The sequence below is a fragment of the Myotis daubentonii genome, chromosome 2 (assembly GCF_963259705.1).
Source record: "Myotis daubentonii chromosome 2, mMyoDau2.1, whole genome shotgun sequence".
Lineage (NCBI taxonomy): Eukaryota > Metazoa > Chordata > Mammalia > Chiroptera > Vespertilionidae > Myotis > Myotis daubentonii.
In genome coordinates, this window is record NC_081841.1 from 194,394,866 (window position 1) to 194,415,278 (window position 20,413).

The 20,413-nt window shown below is 39.4% G+C and overlaps 1 protein-coding gene across 5 annotated transcripts in view; it reads right to left on the minus strand.

The window, feature by feature from the left end:
• PSD3 (pleckstrin and Sec7 domain containing 3) overlaps window positions 1-20,413 on the minus strand; it is a 526,912-nt gene that overhangs the window by 180,145 nt on the left and 326,354 nt on the right. For all 5 annotated transcript variants that reach the window (XM_059685223.1, XM_059685224.1, XM_059685226.1 and 2 more), the window contains one exon: window positions 16,617-16,706. In XM_059685223.1, the coding sequence (XP_059541206.1) occupies window positions 16,617-16,706 (90 nt within the window). The remainder of the gene's footprint in view (window positions 1-16,616; window positions 16,707-20,413) is intronic.

Sequence of the window (20,413 nt, forward strand, 5' to 3'; positions counted from 1 at the left end):
GTGAATGATGCTGCAATTATTGTCCTTGTGCACACATCTCTGTACATTTAAGCATCCAGCATCTTTTTTTCCTTTTGAAATAATTTTAGACCTATAAAAAAGTTGTATAAATAGTACAGAGAGTTACTGTATACTTTTCACCCAGCCTTCCGTTAATGTTAACATCTTACATAACCACACTATAATTACACAAACCAGGAAATTAACATTGGTATGGTATGATTAACTAAACTACAGACCTTATTTGAATTTCAACAGTTTTTCTATTACTGTTCTTTTTCTGTTCCAGGTTCCTACACTCCGTTTAGCAGTTGTGTTTTCTTGGCCTCCTCCAATCTGTGATTGTTCCTCAGTCTTTCATGGCCTTGACACTCTTCAAGAGGTCTGGTCAGTGATTCTGTGGTATACCCTCAGTTTGAGTTTGCTTGGTGTTTTCACATGTTTGCACTGAGATTAAGAATCCGGGGAAGGATATCACAGGAGGGACGTCATGTCCTTCCTAATGCGTCATATCAGAGGCTTTATGACGGCCATCCACCCTATCACTGGTGATGTTGACCTTGATCACTTGGTTGAGATGGTAGAAGATGGGCGTCTACACAGTAAATTTACCATTTTTCCCTTTGTAATGAATATCGTGGGAGAGTCACTTTGAGACTATGCAAAAATCCTATTTCTCTTCAAACTTTCACCCACTAATTTTAGCACCCATCGATGGATCTTGTGTGCATTTGCCTCACGGTGATTTCCTGTTTCCCTCTTGGCTCTTATATTTATTAAAATTATTCTGTAAGAAAAATCTGTCCCTTCTCCAACATTTACTTACTTATTTGATGGATATTTATTTTGATCTATGAGGTATAATCTAAAACTATCATTTTCTTGTTCAAATTGTTCCAGCTTTGGCCATGAGGAGCTCCTCCCAGTTGGCCAGGTTGGCCTTTTGGCATGCCTTCCCCTTTTTTGAGTACTTCCTTAATTTTCTGGCACCACAAGATGTTCTAGCCTCCTCTTGTATTTTCCCTAGCCCCAGGTCTAGAACCAAACACTTTTCTCCAAGGAACCCTGTTTCATTGGATTGGTGAATGGTGTTCAGAAACCAAGGCCTGGATGCTGGGTTGGTCACTGTTACTGAATGTCATTGCTTCTAGATCCTCTCAGCAGGCAGAGTTAGGAAATACCTGTGTGTGCACTGACCCAGAAATACACTCCCAGCTACCTTTCTGTTTCTTGTCCATACATTAAAAACTGTGAATTCACACTGGTAACTCCAATTCCAATCTAACACCACAGGATTCATTTTACCTTTCCCCATTTGCCTAAACTGTAATTTTCTTCCATAGAGAGTAACCTGGCTCTGACCACCTGCATATATTTGCTTATTTGTTTAATCCTAGCGCATAAATAAGCAACATTTTCAGAATTGCTGGCTCATAGCCTCCTTTGCTCAGAGGAAATAATGTGAAGTTTAGAAAATCACATTTAGAAATAATGTGATTTTTTTTAAGGTTAAAAAGGGTTTCTCAAAAAAATATTGACAAATAATTATCTACTCTTAACTAATGATAATGTAAAAACATACCATAAATCAGAGTTTGGCCTTTTTATAAAAATATGCCACTTACTGGAAGTTATCCACACTGGAAGCATCTTTACAGTAAGCTTTAAGTATTACAAATAAGAAAAATATAAGAACATAAGAACCTGAAGAAATTACCTACGCGAGTTTTTGAAGGTTTGGTTTCATGTATTTTTAATTCAATTTTGCACATAGAAAAAATATGCCATATATATATATATATATATATATATATATATATATATATATATATATATATATATCTCAGTAGCACTGTGTTAAACAGAAAAAAGTAAGTGAAAGCTACAGCAATCTGTTAGGGCTATAAGAAAACATACCTTTGTATATTAAAGTGGGAAAACCAATGGTAAAAGCCAAAATCAGAACCAGCTTCCAGTATCTCTGAATATGAAAGCATAGAACTTTAATAAACCCCATTCGGAGATCCTGGTGGATGGTGACAAGACGACTACTGCAACATGACGAAGAAAGCAGGCTTCCCTTGCAGGTGCTAACTAGCTAAATTAGCTACCGGATGAATTGCCTGTATACTATTTACACAGAACACAGAAAAGCAATTCCTAGAAAAAACTACTTCTCCCTTCAAAGCTCATAACAAATGACACAGAAGAAGAATAGGTTTCCTTTGCCAGGCCTCTCTAATCGTCATGAACAACACCAGGTGTGGGTGGAAGGTGGGAAGAAAGAGAAAGAAAACACACACTGGCAAGGGATGGGAAGAACGGTGTAGAAAGAATCTGGAATGCTAAATGTGCTCCAGAAGTTTAAAGAGAAAAATGTGAGTCACACAACGAAAGTGACATTTTTGATCCCCATTAAAAGACCCCTTGGCTTCCTGCCACCTTACTTTCCCTTTTGAATTTTATTTCTCAGATCCAGCGTTGCCAACAAATACCAGCTAGCTGTGCTGGCTTCATTCTTTTAGCCCTCATGGACACATCCTTTAGAAGGCTGAATAAAAATGGCCATGGGCAGTTACATCCTTTGTATTTTAAAAAGGTTGGCAGGAGATATTCTAAGGCTTTTTTGTATAGATATATGCATGCCTTTCAAAATAAAAAGGTATACACAAACCTTTTGAAAAGCTTATACATAGGTAAAAAGAAAATAAAGTATTTTTCCTTTATTTGGATTATTTTCTAAAAATCTGTTAATAAGGCTGTAGCGTGCGTGCATGTGTGTGTGTGTGTGTGTGTGTGTGTGTTTTTCGTTAATCCTCACTCGAGGATATTTTTCCATTGATCTTTTAGAGAGAGTGGAAGAGAGAGGGAAAGACAGAGAAACATCGATGAGAGAGAAATACATCGATTGGTTGCCTCCTGCATGCACCCTGACCAGGGCCTGGGCTGGGATGAAGGGCTGCAGTGTTTTGATTGATGCCCCAGGGCCAGGGCATCTCTGCGAAGAAGCTGAGATTGCCCTGGTGCCCCCATCCACATAGAGCAGGTACGAAGTCCACTAAAAATGGTCAGAGAGTGAAGTGCTGTGGGAAATACAAAGGAAGTGCTAAACTTCTTTGGAAAGCCACATTCCCTGGTTTTCACCAGTAGATTTGGAGTTTTGAAAAGTTTAGCAATATGGAAATATAACTTTTGAGACTTTCATATGGGTTCTAACAGCCAAAGAGAAGGTGACATAAAAATCACACTATAAAATTGCCTGTCCTTTTAAAAATATTATTTCTACACATTAAGTGTGTGACTCTTTGACAATCTTCCTATTTTTCTACTTTGATCTAAATAAAAACCAACCTCTGACTTTATGCTACAGTGGCCTGAAGGGCTCTGTGTAACACAGAAGGAGAGCATCGTGGAAATAAAGGGCTATTCTAAGTGCATCGTACACGTCACCTTTCCTTTCTCCACATGGGCACTTCAACTATCACTCCTATGTATTCTGGCTCCAGAGCATCCATCAGATAAGTAAAGGCTACTGCTTCAAAGGCGGTTTCTCAGATGTTCCCCAGTTGGAAGTCATTTATATTTAATCTGAGCGCCCTGCATATTTTATATTTACCTCTCTTTTGTAGGCAGAACTCTAAAGATGCACCCTCCCCCTCCCCAAGAGTCTCACCCCTAGTTATTTAATCAAACACTCATCTAGGTGCTGCTGGGAAGGAACTCTGCAGATAAAATGAAGATTAATACAGAAAGATTTTTCTGTGAGTGGGCCCAGTGCAAATGTACCCTTCAAAGCATAAGAAGAAGATAAAACTGTCACTCAGGGATGCACCAAAAGAGAAGAGCAGAGGACAGATGAGGCAGAAGGGGGTCGGAGAGAGATGAGAGATGAAAAGTGAGGACTTGACCCAGGATTGCTGAATATGAAGACAGAGGGAGGTGGCCTCTAAGTTGAGAATGAGCCCTAGCTAACAGCCGACAAGGAAACGGGACCTCAGTCCTACAACCACATGGAACTGATTTCTGCCAACAGCCTGAATGAGCTTGGCAGTGGATTCACCCTCAGAGCTTCCAGAAAGAAACATAAGCCTGCCTACCCCGTGATTTTGTCATGTGTGAAACCTGGGACAGAAAAAGAACCCAGGCCAACCTCTGGCCTATAAATGGTGAAGTAATCTGTGTTGCTTCTTGCCACCGAGTTTGCGATAATTTATTACAACAGCAATAGAAAACTAATACGCTTTCTTTTGTACTTTATTCTATTTAAGTTCAAATCTCAGAGGACATCAGAATCACCTGAGGAGCTTTTAAAACTGCAGATGGGCCCCATCCCCAGAGATTTGAAATGGATGAGGGGAGAGCAAGAAGAAGACACCAAGTTTTTGCTTATAGCTCTGTAAGTGACATTCCCCCAACATTGAAAACTATGAGGTGATTTGACTTTCAGTAGTAAGCAAGCAATGCAACATACATGTATGTATCATGTAATATTAATGTCACTCTAATAAATTTAGTAAAAAATAAAATAAAGGCCATGCCTGTGCTCTTGGGGTACCTGCCAGTGATGGAAGATATATATTAGAATCACCCCCAAAGTTCCTACATGCCCATTCCCAGGTAATTCCAATCCTCACATCCTCAGAGCAATCCACTGTTGACTTTCTCCTATACTAGAACTTCATATAAAATAATCCTCCTTGCCAACATTTGCATAAAGCTTCTTTCATTCTTAATGTTGCGTGCAGGCAGTCCATTCCTTTTTATTGAATATTACATTGTCTGAATAGAATAGTTTACCCATTCATCTGCTGGTGGACATTTGGGTTATTTCCAGTTTGGGTATACTATGAATAAAGCTGTAAGGAATACTCTGGTGACAGATACTTTCATTTTTTCTTAAATTGCTGGATTATAAGGTAAGTATATGTTTAATTTTATAAGAAAGTTCAAGACCTTTCTCTGAAGTGTCTATACCATTTTAGCAGTTCCCATCTGAGTGAGAATGTCAGTCGCCTACGTTTTCTCCCCTCACTGCAAATGATTTTATTGTGTAGCCTGAGTTGAGAACGACTATACTACATTAAAAATTCCTTCAGGGCAGGATGCATGTGTTACTCATCTTTACATTCCCCAATATATTTAGCACAATCTTTACCAAATCAGGAATTCATGAATCCTATCAAATTTCATCTTGATCCAGCTTCTGACTGTTGCCATACATGGCAAATCTATTATGTATGCCTTCTATACCTAAACACAGTTAGTATATAATTTTGAATGAATCATTTTACAATCTATATAATCATGAGTCCAATATTTGTTTTCCTTACAAAATTCTGAGCTGAGGTCATGGCCTGTGTCTGTCCTACCAAGGCCTGCACCCTGAACCCAGCACAGATTCTGGCTCACAGCAGGGCCTCAGTGAATAACAATGTGCATTGGTGAAAGAAAAATCCTTTCCCTTCAGTTTTTTTTGTTTATTATAATTGAAATAACAAGGTACAAGTCTCCACTCTGGGAGAGTTCTAGGTCTATAGCTCTCAACTTTCGTTCCTTACCTGGAAAAAGACGTTAAATAAGCCATGAACCATGTAAATAAGCAAGGTACCAGGCAGATTTTCCAAGGGGCTTCCAAAGTTAATCCTAATTCCTTAAAGCTTTCTGGTGACATCCACCATTTATACACGGCTCTCAAACATGATATGCCACTCAAAGTCTTGGTTAATAGCACCAGTTTCCAATTGTTATAAATAGAAAAAATCCTCATTGAATTCATGCAAACAACGATATTATCATAAAAATTCAATAATATTCATTAAGAGTTTTCAAATTCTAGAGTGATCAGGTAGGGAGAAAAATATAAATGCTTCAGTATTGCTTATAGAGGTATACTTTACTGAACTGCTCTAAGAAAAAACAAACAAGTTTCCTTATAGAAAACAAATTTTTAAAAAATAAGCAATATTTTGAACAAAGTCATAAAAATAATAATTATCCTCACTCAGTTCATTCAGTCCCATATGGTCAATTCTTCCTTATCCAGATCTTCTGCCAGTATTTCCAGTTATTCTTTAGATTTCTGTAAGTCTGTATCCAGTTTAAAGGTGTGGTCTGAAAATTTATTCTCAGGCAACTCTATTTTAGAATAAGTCACAATCCTTTCCATGAATCTTTAAGATGAAACCCATTTGCAAATACATCAGAGTAAAACAATGACTGTCGGTAAATGATAAAATGGCATGGTTATATAGCTGATTATAGTACAACTGTGCTTTTCAGTCTCCATGTGGCTTCTTTAAATCCTAGTTGTAGGCCTTCATTCAGCTAGGTTTCTGGTGGTTCTGAATGATGGTTGCTCTGTAGGTTAGTTGTAATTTTGATGTGGCTGTGGGAGTACTGCATAGCTTCCCATAACTCCTCAAAAATGTCTTTTTTGCCTAAGTCTACAACATATGACTAGACTCACAGCTGGGAATGCAAGTAATAACCCTTTGGAGTTATATTTTGGGTACAGAGTTACCTCTGATTTATGTTTCTGGAAGTGGAAGAAAAAGAGGAAAAGTAGAGTAATGATTTATCTATGCTGCATTCTCAAGGAATAATTACTTCTAGAATTAAGCAACCTCATGGTGAAATGACATCTACCAGGAGTAAGCATTGAAGTCCCTTTGCGTTCTTCTTCAAATGTCAGTGCTGAGATGAACATAGTTTTGTATTTGGGAAAGAATGTGAAGATAGCAGAATTCTCAACATATAGTCTTGTGAGATGAGGAGGAAGAACCACAGGAATGTGTGTCTACACTGACCATGAGGCACAGTTTAGGAGAAAGGTTCATGTCCCTGCATCATTCTTGTGATTCCTGGTATTTCTGAGAAAGCCACATCCTATATAATAATAGGCTAATATGCAAATTGTCCCTTCAACCGGGAGTTCGACTGGGAGTTCAACCAGGGGGCAGGGCTGGCCTGCCAACCGCCGTGGCCCCTCCCCCTGGCTGGCTCCACTCCCCACCCCAATCAGGGCGGGCCAGCTGGACCCCACCCGCGCATGAATTCACGCACCAGCCTCTAGTTATAGCATACATATGCTATCACTTGTGGAAAGTTTGAGGGAGAGCAAATGTATAAAACCACCAAAAGAAATATAAAGCTCTAAAATAACAACAAAAAACATTGATGAGGAATGGAGTTCAAGAATGTTTTGGGGTAAAGAGATGAATTATTCTATATTAGCAGATTTTCTGATTGAAACTAATTTGTTTAAATGCCAAAACCTTTATAAAATAGTTTTGTTGGCAATCTTTCCAAATCTATTTCACACTCCCTATCTCCTTAATCAAACTAAGTAAACATAATGTAACATTTCTGATGACTCATTAAGTACATCCATTACTCTGCTGCACACTAATACAGCCACTCTCTGAGAAGCTACTGACTACACAAATTTGCCTGCCCTTTGTCAAAACAACTCCAGCTGTTCAATTTAGTGACCCAGTGTTTTTTAAAGTTTCATTTTCTCTGTATCTCATTATCAAATCACTTCTTGCTAACGTCCATAAAGCTGACTAATAGCACTCCTCCAACTTCATCACCCTAATTTATGACTAACTGGGAACATAATTATTTCTTCAAAATAATTTATTTAAAATAGTTAGATTTAAAAATTTAGTAACAACCTAAATGGTTGTTTTAATTAAATTTTCTTTAGAAAATCAACTGCATGCGGCTATTCCTTGTTACTGAAGACCTGGCTCAGAGAGGATCAGTGGCAGGGGCCTGGCCCAGTGCCCTGTTTTCAGCACTTGCTTGTATATTGGTAATCGCCTGTGTCGATATGGCCACTTGCTTAGGATACTCCCGGAAAAAAGACTGGGCCAAAATTTTGAGGTAAAAATTGTGGTTATTATTAAAAAATAGGCCAAACTCTGTGATATCCATTTATTGTGGCTATTCAGAGTTATTTTTATTTTTGTGTGTTTTCCACTTTTTCAGACAACTGACCTTTTACGTAAGTGAAGCATTACTAAAACCATAAAGCGCTGTTTTCCTTTATAGATTGTTTTGTTTTGTTTTGTTTTTTTACTGAACAGATATGTATAAATGACTTTAAATTAAAAGTTGTTTTTGTGTATCCTTAATGGATAGGTAAACACCGTGCTGAGGAAGGAACTTTTACTATGATAGCTCATTTGCCATTGGATTGTCGGCCTGTCAGAAGTGCTTTGCTCCCGAGGAGCCGTCCCCGACTCCATCTCCAGTGATATATCATACCCAGGAGGAGGGTGGTTTAAACTCACAATGTGACCCATTACATTCATTATCACTATTACATGTTCACGCTTGAGTGATAGGAGCAGCAATCTTGATGGACTATGTTATGACATTTATAAAATGGTTCAAACACATAAACATTCTAACTTCTATGGATGCATCTGAATATAAAATTCTGTAGCACTTCTTCATGATCAAATTAAAAATAGAACCTATCTAGGAATTCTTAATATTCCATTACAGTACCCTAAATGATTACTACCTCCCCATGTCAAACTTTTATTTTATTTGGTTAAAAATCTGTTTGTACTCTTTAAGCAGCATCTGTTCTGTCAAAATGTTCTAATCGACTTATTTTTGATAGATATTTTTTTAAAAGCAAGAGCATGATTTGTGGGTCTCAGCTACTTCAAAGTATTATCCTCATCATTACCACCATTTTCATTCAAGGTTGGAACCATACCAAAGGGAGCTTCATTATTCTGGCCATGACGAACACATCACTGGAAACAACAGCATGGGGAAAGTAGCAGCAGAAACACACCATGAATCTTTGATCACAACTCAGCTTGATTTATTTCACTGAAGAAAAGCTATATTCCAAATTTTAAGCCACAACCTTTAAAGCTTTTATCTTAAAAGACTCTCCTGCTTATATCAGGAAAAGCATCCAAGTCCTTTTCCTCCCTAGATACTGTTGCTACCAGGTTTCCATGACCTCCTCTGAAGAGCGCACCTACTCTAGGCAACAGTTGATGCTCTTTTTTTAGCGACACTTAAATACCACCCATAAGCTCCTATTTTCAACTACATACTCCGAATATAACTCGGATCAAGTATTTTTCAGAATTCACTGAGGCTTTTCATTTATAAGAAGTTCAGACTTGTCCTGGTCAGGTAGCTCAGTCAGTTAGAACATTGTCCTGATACGCCAAGGTTGTAGGTTCAATTCCAGATCATAAGAATCAACCAATGAATGCATAAATAAGTGGAACACAAATTGATGTTTCTCTCTCTCTCTTACTCTCTCTATTTTTCTCTCCCTCCCTCTCTCTCTCTCAAATCAGTAAAATCTATAATAATAAAAGCGTAATATGCAAATCAACCAAGGGCTGTCCGATGACCACACTATGATACTCACTGGTGCTAGGCCAGCCAAGGCAGGTGCGATGTGATTGATTGGGGGGCCCAGCCATCACCCCACAATTTCCCCACAGAGGGAGGTCCAGGCCACTGGCTGGCAGGGCGATTAATCAGGGGGGCTCTGCAATAATCCTAAAGAGGGAGGCCCAGGCCACCAGCTGGTGGGGCAATCGATCAGGGGGGCTCCGTGATGGCCCCAAAGAGGGAGGCCCAGGCCACCCTCTGTGGGGTGATTGACGGGGGGTAGGGGGGACTCTGCGATCAATGGCCCCAAAGAGAGAGGCCCAGGCCACTGACTGGCAGGCTGCAGAGGGTGGGCGGGGCCTCTCTCTGCAGGGTGATCCATCGTGGGGCTCCCGGATTGCAAGAGGTCACAGGCTGGGTTGAGGGACCCCCACTGAGTGCTCGAATTTCGTTCACTGGGCCTCTAGTAATAGTAATAATAAGAATAAGAATAAAAGTTCAGGCTTTCTTCAGACTGTGCCTGCTTCTTCCTCCTATAATTCTTTAGGAGTAATCTTGTAAGAATGCTGCTACCACCAAGGTAATTTTCTTGGACTTAAATCTGAACTTTCACTATTAAATACACACTTCGTTGTCTAAACTAATATGTGAAATATAAAAGTTAAAGCTTTGCAGATATAAAAAAATCTTGAGAGATGATTTGAGTTTACAAAGAAATAAGTGATGTTAAGCACGCTTCCAGTACGTAGATTGAAAGATCCTTAGAGACTATGTATAAAGTTTTTGCAACTTCTTTCTTTCCCTTAGAATATTTTGCTTAAATGACATTGCATGAGTAAGTTTGAGTGCAACAGAAAAACGAAACAAGCAGCTCTGGTCCAGGTGGGGAGTGGTGACAGGGAAGGGGTGGGCACTGGATACTGTGGACCACAAAAGCCTGAACTGAAAACCTGGAAATTATGGGCACAGCCCAATATCTTATTTCACATGGGAACTAAGGCACCACGAGGTGGAATTATCACCCTGAGGCTCTATCACTAGTCACTAGCAGCATCAAGACAGCCTCCGAGTCGAGTCACAGACACTAGAGCAGTGCTAAGAAAACAAGCCAACACTGAGCTCACTTGAATGCATTCTAGATGACACCATGCCAGCCGCTGAACACACATCACTGTGTTCATCTCCATAGTCACTCTTAGAGGAAGGTCTTATTACTCATGTTATACATGAGAAAACAGAAATGTGAAGTGGCCAGCCAAGGTAAAATATTGGGCTTGCTTTACATTTGGCCTCACAAGTCAAACATTAACTCAGAAGGAATTATTAGGGTTTTCGTACTTTTTATTGTTCTTCCACTCCACGTAGTTTAGAATACAGGTGATAGAGAAAGGGACAGGGGGGCAATCTGGAAAAATAATTTTGCAAAATAAACTTTAACACTAAGCGCAAAATAATTCCATTGCTAATATTTTTCCCTCAGTAAGATCACCACTCACATCCAAGCCACCATTCCTTTTCCGTGGATACCTGAAACATTTTTTTAACCGTTTTTTCTATTTCAAGTCCCACTTCCTTACAAACAATTCTCCACAATATCCAGAGTAACAGGAATAATTTTTCAATAAATAGATTCATGTGACTTTCCAGTTTTCAACTCTTGAAAAAAACTCCCATTGCCTTTTTCTCAATATACCATTGTCTTTAATGCTGCTACACAGTTCTTTCTCAGCTGTTGATCATGACATTCAGCACTTTGAAAGAAAGGCCGAGAGCAGTAAAATTTCATTACGCTAATTCTTACCTGATACATACTAGTCTCTGGCTGAATGAAGAGAAACTACCCCAATTTGCCTTTTTCTTAAATTGAAAGTTTTATTGAGACAATTGTAGATTAACATGCAGTTTGTAAGAAATTATAAATTTCTTGCACCTTTTACCCAGTTTACTCCAACAATAACATTTGCAAAACTACAGTGCAATATCACAACCAAAATACTGATATTGATAAAACCTATTTTTTCTTGGATTTCCCATTATACTTGTCCTCATTGATAATATTGGAAGCAAAGATGAATGAAGAGAGAGCAAACATAGAGGAGAATATTGTTTAAGGTCCTCCTTTTGGTAGAAAGAAAAGTAGGGGAGCTGTCAGTGTTAAATGTTCAGTCTTCTCCCTGGCTGCAAAGGTCCAATCAGAACGGGAAATGGAACTCTGTTAGAGAGCCGGGCCTGCTTTGGTCTCTCTTTCTTTGAAGAATCACTACAGCTCTTGCTGTCACCATGTAAACAAGTCTTTTTTGGAGTTTGAGCTTATAAAAAATTGCTTATCTCTAAACCTTTAATGGCTGATTTTTTTTTTTTTTTGCTTACTCTTATATCAAACTGTAATACACTTAAAAAGACTAATGGTTATGAGTTTGCATAGTATAATGTTATATTTCATACTTATGTTTCTTCCTTGTCCAACAAGACCTATTAATCTTCATTTAAAATGTGATTTTTTTTGTTGATCTTTTGTGTCTGTTTAAATGCTATCATCCTGGCTATTTTCTCCATTGTTTTCACAAATTATTTTTCTCTAAAAACAGCAAATGAAATAAACTTCATTTAAAACAAAACATATAATGCTTTCAGCCAAGTACATATATTAAGGAATGAATGCAGGTAATGTATATATATACTTAGAAATTTCTTTTAAAAGAACCTTACCTAAACTCTGTCCTTTGGGGAAGCAAGGGCAAACAAATGCATTTGAATAAGAACTTTTATTGGGATTCTACCCAATAAACTATGTAACAATTTATTTATCATTCCACTAATGGAATGAAGCATGCAAATTTCACTAAGCTGAGCATAATGATTTACATTTTTTCAATTTACCTGCCACTCTTCCCTCCTACCCTCAACCCAACTCTCTATTCACCATTAACTACAAACCTGAGAGTGAAAAAAACTTTCGGTTTTCCTTTGACTGCAAGCTAATTTCAAAGTTAATAAATTCCCAAGTAAAGGAGAGACAAGCAATTTCTACCAGAAAATTAAATTTAGAAAGAATATTGCAAAGTCAAACATCTAATCATAAACCTGAAAGGGTTGCATGTTACTGACTTGCCCAAGCAAGATTTATTTACCTTGCTTTTTAATGATTTCTAGTGAGACTGCCTTTTAGCTGGAATTATTCTTAAAGCTACCGGTGTACTTAGATTTAGGAGGAGTTATGTTTTAAAACACTCTGCACATTGCATTCAGTTTGTTTTTTAGTTACAGTAGAATCACTTTGAAAGACTTAGGTGCTTTGTTTTGTTGTTTCTGTCCTCTCTATCATTAAAATGATATAAATATTCTTAGAGATTATTTTAGCTATTTTTTTTTAAATGTCCCCTTGGCACCTACTGAATTCAACTGCTGCTCAATGAAAAAAAGTAAAGACCTAACTATTGAGTAGAATAAAAATATTAAGGAGAACATTATTTGAGTATGAAATGGTAGGTGGCAATAAGAAAACTAGGATTTCCATGTTTCATTGCCAAAAGCCTCATTCTCCTCAAAATGTAATTCTTGTGCAGCCTGTAACTAATCTTCGATCCTATATGTCCCAAAGCCATTTTTCACTGGCTCCTCGCTCTTATTTTATACTAGCGCAGCGATTCTCAACCTGTGGGTCGTGACCTCTTTGGGGGGTTGAACGACCCTTTCACAGGGGTTGCCTAAGACCATCGGAAAACACATATATAATTACATATTGTTTTTGTGATTAATCACTATGCTTTAATTATGTTCAATTTGTAACAATGAAATTGGGGGTCACCACAACATGAGGAACTGTATTAAGGGTCGCGGAATTAGGAAGGTTGAGAACCACTGTACTAGAGCCTCAATGCACAGATTCGTGCACTGGTGGGGTTCCTCGGCCTGGTCTGCAGGGATCAGGCCGAAACTAGCTCTCCAATTTCCCCCTAGGAAATTGTGAGAGGGCGGTTCTCAGGTGATGCACACCAGAATTGGGCTCCCTCCACTCTGGTTCTGGATGCATCACCCAAGAACCACAGCTGCCAAGTCACCACAGCTCGGCAGCTCCTGCGTTGAGCATCTGCCACCTGGTGGTCAGTGCATGTCATAGCTACCAGTTGGACAATCAAACGGTCAAATGGTTTGCCGGTCACTTAGGCTTTTATATATATAGATTGTTTCTTCTCTTCGTTCATGTAAGGTACCTATATAATGTTAAGAAAGACTTTATAAAACAAATGCCTCTTATGGAGGATTCTTATGGCTCTTCTTTGGAACCAACTAGTCTTTAGAGAAAAAGGAAGCCATTAATAACAAGGATTAAAAATCTTACTACAATGGGAGGAAATGCTCAAGGTCAAAGTCTCAGATGGTTCATTTTAAAGAGCAAGAGAATATGTGTGTTTAGGCTAAGCAGGGATGGGGGACAGAGTTCTTGTCTGTTGACACTAATTATACTTGACCCTAGCAGTTGTAAAACTTCTTAAGGTTCAAATAACTTCAGGAAGGGATGGTATCCCTTTCCAGTGCACTTTGAGATAGGTAACAAATAAAATAATATTAAACAAAAATTATAATGATTAAAACAACTAGATGAAGTGAGAACTAATAAAATCTCCCATTTCACAGATAAGGAAATCAAGAGATAAAGTTTAAATGAATTTGCTCACATCCCTCAGTCAGTAAGAGATGGAAGCTGGGATTAGAACCCAATCAGCATAGCTCCCTAATCCATAATCACAATCATCCATCTTTTGGAAAGTTCAGCCTCCAACCCAGAACTGGCCCACATTTTACATTCCCATCCCTCTATAGTCATGTCCTTAAGAGTTTTACTATTTATTAGAGAGTCTTAGGAAAGCCTTATTAAATCTATCATAACCAAACACAGAACCTACCCTTCCCTTCTCCACCTTGTCCTCAATGATGCTTGAAGGCAAACTACATACAAGTATGGGGATGGGCAGGCCCCATAGAGCCATGAGACAGGCCAGATGTTTTGGCATATTTTATTGAATGGATTACTGTCTTGATGTGGTGAGGTCACAAGGAGGAGACGGGAGGGAAGGGAAAAGAAAGATAGAAGAGTGAAATAAAACAAAAATGGTTTCAAGAAAACCTTTTCTTGCTGAAATCTGCAGTAAAATCCAGATTCCTACTAAAATGAAAAACTTGTCTTGGGTCAGTGTGTGGCTGGGCTTTGCTATGATAGGAAATCAATATTTTACTTGACAACTTCCATGCTAAACACCACTGTCATTTTTCACTGCCATTTCACTGTCATCTTCTCACAGTAAATAAAGAATAGTATAACACACACTTTCTCCCCTGAGGTTTGTGAACATGATCTCGATTGTACAATGGCAACAAATCACCTGGCAAATTCTTGGCAGAGTAAATCAGCGAACATATGTTTACCCAAGGTGAACAGTAGCCACTGGACTGGATGGTAACTACATTTGCTTTCAGACAGCGCCATCCAACATGCTCTACAGCTGCGCAGTAATTTACCCACAGTCGCACGCTACCATACGGCGGTATACCACTAAAATCTAAAAGCTTCAACATGAAAAATGTTCTTGTCAATTTTCATTTCTGACATAACTGGATAAAAGCCTCACAAATCCTCCCTTAGAAAGACTCCATTATTTTCCATGCTAATGCAGCTAGACTGAACGCAGACTTGTTAACCCGTATCCACAGTATAGCTTCAAAGAATGTGCAGAACATATTCATCATGTCACAATCCAACACCTTTTATTTCCCATTCAGGATTGTAGCTTCAGAAATGGCAGCATTTGCTTTATTAAAAAACAGCTTTAAAAATACCTTCCTTAACAGATAGGTGGTTGCCAGTGGCAGGGGGGTAGAGGAGTGGACAAAACGGATAAGGGGAGTCAAAGGTACAAACTTCCAGTTAGAAAACAAGTCCCGGGAATGTGATATCCAGCATGGCGAGTACAGTTAATAATACTGTACTGCATATGTAAAGGTTGCTGAGAGAGGATGTCTCAGAAGTTCACACCACAGGAAAAAAAAATTCTGTAACTATGTATGGTGACGAATGTTTAACTACACTTATTGTGACCATTTTGCAATATATACAAATAGCGAATCGTTAAGTTGTCCACCTGAAACCAATATAAAGTTTGTATGCCAATTATACCTCAATAAAAAATGCCTTCCTTATATACTAAGCTGAAGCTACTTTCCTTCCTGGGTCTTTTTCATAATGTAATTTTTTAAAACGCTGCAATTAAAGTCAGAAAGACTAACAATCTCTCTGTACTATATTTTTATAACTTCTTTCAGTTTCCACAGTATATATGTCTTGCAGAACTCTATTCTACATATTTTATATAGTTTAAAAGTCACATAAAACATAATGAAGGACTTATATTTTAACTGGTCCACTTCCATATTACACGATTCAAATGTGTCACCCTTCTTAGCAAATTCATTCAAAGAAACTGATTTCAAAAGAAATCTGTATGTGTACAAAGTTTTTAAAAAGGTTATAAACAAACAGAACTCTGTAAAAATCACATTTTCAACATACATATCTTATCCTGAACTTCTAAAATAGTCATATTCATGATCAATCACTGTGTTGTATTTGATCAAATGCACATCTCATTTATGCTTCTGTAGAATGTTATGATTTTCAAATTGTCTCCTTGAAAATAGCCTGGTGACACGGGAAAACACTCTGACTGCTACCAATGATAAAACCGAGTATAAACAATTCAGGCATTCTACAATTACTCAGACTTAATTTAATCTATTTCCAAAGACAACCTGAGTGCCTGTGGGACTAGGGGCTGAATACAGTCTGAACTGCTTCCAATACAGTCTGCACCTGCTTTTAGTTTCCGTAGTGAACATATCTTTGTGACTGCTCTCAAATTCTGACAGTCTGCTTATAAATATATCAAAAACTGCCCACCAATTATTTATATCACCAATTACTCCAAATCTAGTTATTATGTCTGTATTATTGATTACAATCAATAAGTATAATGTGGACTTTTAGGAGCTATTAATTGAAGGGTACTTTGCATCAAGGACAAGACCCGGTGGAAACATCAACAGTAAAACCAAAAGCAAAAAAAACAAACAAAAAACAAAAATGCTTATATGATCCTTAGCCTGTCTATTTTGGAGAGAAATATATGCATAAGAAAATATAAACCTAAGTATAGGTTAAAAACCAGTATCTCAATGCTTACTTTCAGTAGATCCTTGGAGAAATCACCACCCTCATTGACCCCTTGGAGGTTTGCAATGAACTCTTGGCAGGTCATCTTCTTTCCAATATTCTGGAATAGAGGCAAATAATACAATATAATGACATCTATGGAACTGAGATTCTTAAAAATGTGATTAAGCAATGCAAGATTGATTTGTTGTTTCAAAGCATGAATATACACATATACCCCAATATATATGTATATATGTATCCATACACACAATACAAAATTATATGCTTAAGAAAAGCAGATGGTTTTTATGCTTTTAACACTGTCATTAAAATAGCAAAATTATGCCAAACCCTTATTTTAACCTAAGGAAAATATACATGCTACATTTATATAAATATGATATAATGTTGATTTTAATTTAAAACATGGGTAAAAATTACATTTCTGAGCTGAACTCTGATAGTTATTTATTTGCCTTTTTATTTGTATTTCCTACATATTGTCAAGAACTGTGAAGGAGCTGAGATTTTAGTCTACTTTCAAGCTAACAAGTTAGCCTGTCACAATCTCATGAATATTGGCAGAAATTAAGACTCCTGGGTGAGAGGCACACGAATTTATTACAATAGGAGTAGCCAGAATATCAGCATATTCTTGCTCCAGAGCAATGTGAGCAGGGCTGCTGACACCTGCACATGTAGTGCGCTGAGATATAGGAAGGATCCCTGAGCTTTGGGAACCTGAATCTTTGTAATGGGCAGTAAGTTTCTCCCTTTGCTCTGAAGGGAGAAACCAGCCCTTATCTTCCAAAACTATAAGCAAACCTATCCAGTGGCTCTGGAGTCACTCTATCTTCCACAGCTGTTCACTATCGAAATAATCTTGAAAAACAGACCAGAACAAAGGCAACCAAAGCTTCTGTTCACAAAATAAAAAGCAAGACCCCCAAGTAGAACTGTCTCCAAACACATTTCCAAGCTGATTTAAGGATACTTTTTTAAAAAAATAAATCACATTAATAAACAAAATGTAATTAGAAAATCTAAACCACAAAAGAGAAAAGACACAACTTGGCTGACTGAGAAAACTAATAAAAATGCTACATATGACAGAGAGTCACCTCCTATGCCAGCTCTAATCAGCTGGTAAAAGCTGCCAATTGTGGAGGATTTGGAGGTTCTATCTGGACACCAAGAGAAACCTGTCGTGAGTGCAGGAGAGGGATGTAGAATAAAAATGAGCCGCACAGGCATGGGCTCTCTGCCGAAATGTGGTCTAACTGAACCAGAGTATACCAACATAGCATCCCTGCGCACAACATGCATACAAATAAAATGCATGCTCTGCAAGGCTATCCTATCTAATAAAAGAGAAAGATGGTAATTGGCGTACGACCTCTACCCTTCCCATTGGCTAATCCCCCTGTCACTCACAGAGTAGGGCCGAGATATGCAAATTAACTGCCAACCAAGATGGCGGCCGGCAGCCAGGCAGCTGATGCGAACAGGGAGGCTTGCTTGCTTCAGTGACAGAGAACTCCAACGTTCCCCACCTGACTTGCTGGCCTCTCAGCTTCAACTCTCAGCAACTATGTTGTGAATAAAGAAGCTATAAAACCCCCAGAAACCTGCTTTACTCATCGGGGCTTCAGCCAGCCGGACCGCAACATTGTATCAAATACAGACGGTAAACAAAGGCCAGAAACCTGTTTTCAGCAGCCGAGGCCTCAGAGCTAAAGCTGGCCCAGAATAAAAAAAAGAAAAAAAAAGAAAAAAAGGAGCGGTTGGGAGCTTCAGTCACCCATCAGCCTGAAAACGGCCCTCAGCCAGACTGGCCAGGCACCCCAGTGGGGACTCCCACCCTGATCCAGGACACCCTTCAGGGCAAACCAGCCAGCCCCCACCCGTGCACCAGGCCTCTATTCTATATAGTAAAAGGGTAATATGCCTCCCGGCACCGGGATCAGCGTGACAGGGGGCAGCGCCCAAACCCCCTGATCACCCTGCGGCTGTGTGTGTGACAGGGTGCAGTGCCCCAACCCCCTGCCCCCACAGGCCCTGCTCTGTGTGTGACGGGGTAGAGCCATAACCTCCCCATCAGCCCTGCCCTGAGTATGACAGTGGCGGCGCCCCAAACCCCTGATCGGCCCTGCTCTGTGGGTGATAGAGGGCGGCGCCCCAACACCCCTGATCCACCCTGCTCTGTGCGTGACGGGGGGCGGCGCCCCAACCCCCTGACCTGCCCTGCTCTGTGCATGACAGGGGGTGGTGCTGCAACTTCCCTATCGACCCTGCCTTGAGTGTGACAGGAGGCAGTGCCCCAACCCCCCAATCGGCCCTACCCTGAGCATGACTAGGGGTGACATCGCAACCTCCAGATCCACCCTCCTCTGTGCATGACAGGGGCAGTGCCCCAACTCCCCAATCGGCCCTGCTCTGAGCCCGACCAGGGGCTGCACCTAGGGATTGGGCCTGCCCTCTGCCACCCGGGAGCAGGCCTAAGCCAGTAGGTCGTTATCTCCCGAGGGACCCCAGACTGCGAGAGGGCACAGGCCGGGCTGAGGGACCCCTTCTCCCCCGCAAGTGCACAAATTTTTGTGCACCAGGCCTCTAGTTTTATTCATAAAAGACTAAGAGTAAGGTAGAAGACTAGTCTTCAAGCTGGGGCAGCACATTCCTTAAGTTAAAAGATTTAAAAGGGATGCAAAGTCATGATTGTTTTAAAGAGAGTATGTATACAAAACCTTAACTTCAAAAGCACAGATCTACCTGAGAACAGATATACCTGTGTGTCTTAAAAGCAATCACTTGCCACTTCCCCTTTCACAATTGCCCTTCTATACTAATAAAAGGGTAATATACTAATTAGGGTGAATGTCTTTGGACTTCCATCCAGACAAAGCCACAGCAGCTGTGAGGCCCGGGGCTCAAGCAGCCATGGGCTCAGGTAGCCACAGCAAGGTGATGGGGGTGGCACCTTCCCCTGATCAACCCAGTCCCCTCCCACAGAGGCCAGACTGTGGCTTAGGAGCGGCCTAAGCTGCCAGTAGGAGATCCCCTGAGAGCTCCCGAACTGTGAGAGGGGGCAAGCCAGACTGAGGGACATCCCCCCCCCCACCAAGTGCATGAATTTTCGTGCACCGGGCCTCTAGTCTAATTTATAAAACAAAATAATTTGTCCATACCATGCTATCTAATTAATTACAGTGAAAGTGCTAAAATACTTTAGTTTAAAACCTTGCCTCTTCCATCAGCAAAAAGGGCAGAGTCAGGCTTCACATGAAAGATGGATGAATGTCTGAACAATGAGAACTGGCTTTGCCAATTAACTTATTTGGTAGACATTTCCCATAATTTGGTTAAATCCTCAGTTCTAAATTCTGATGAAAATTCATTCACAGCACAGAAAGGATTTTTAATGAAAACTACTGTTTCAAAATATTATACTGAAAAAGACTGTTTCACAAATTATATTAAAAAAGACAATCTCAATTTTCCCAATCCTTATCAGGCGTATTCGATCACACAAGGTGCTTCATGGTAGATATTCTAGGTCACTTACATTTGCACATGAATTTCAGGATTGGCATATCAATTTTGGGGGGGTGGGGAGAAAGGTCAGCTGGGATTCTGTTAGTGAATGTGTTGAATCTTAACATTATTTTGAAGAGCGTGCACTTAAGTGTTCCAATCCATGACCATGGAGTAACTTTTCACTTGTATCTTTCAACAATGTTCTGTAGTTTTCAATGTCAATGTCTTGACCTAATTTTGTTAAGCTTACTCTTAAGTATTTCTGATGCTATTATAAGTGAAATTAATTTC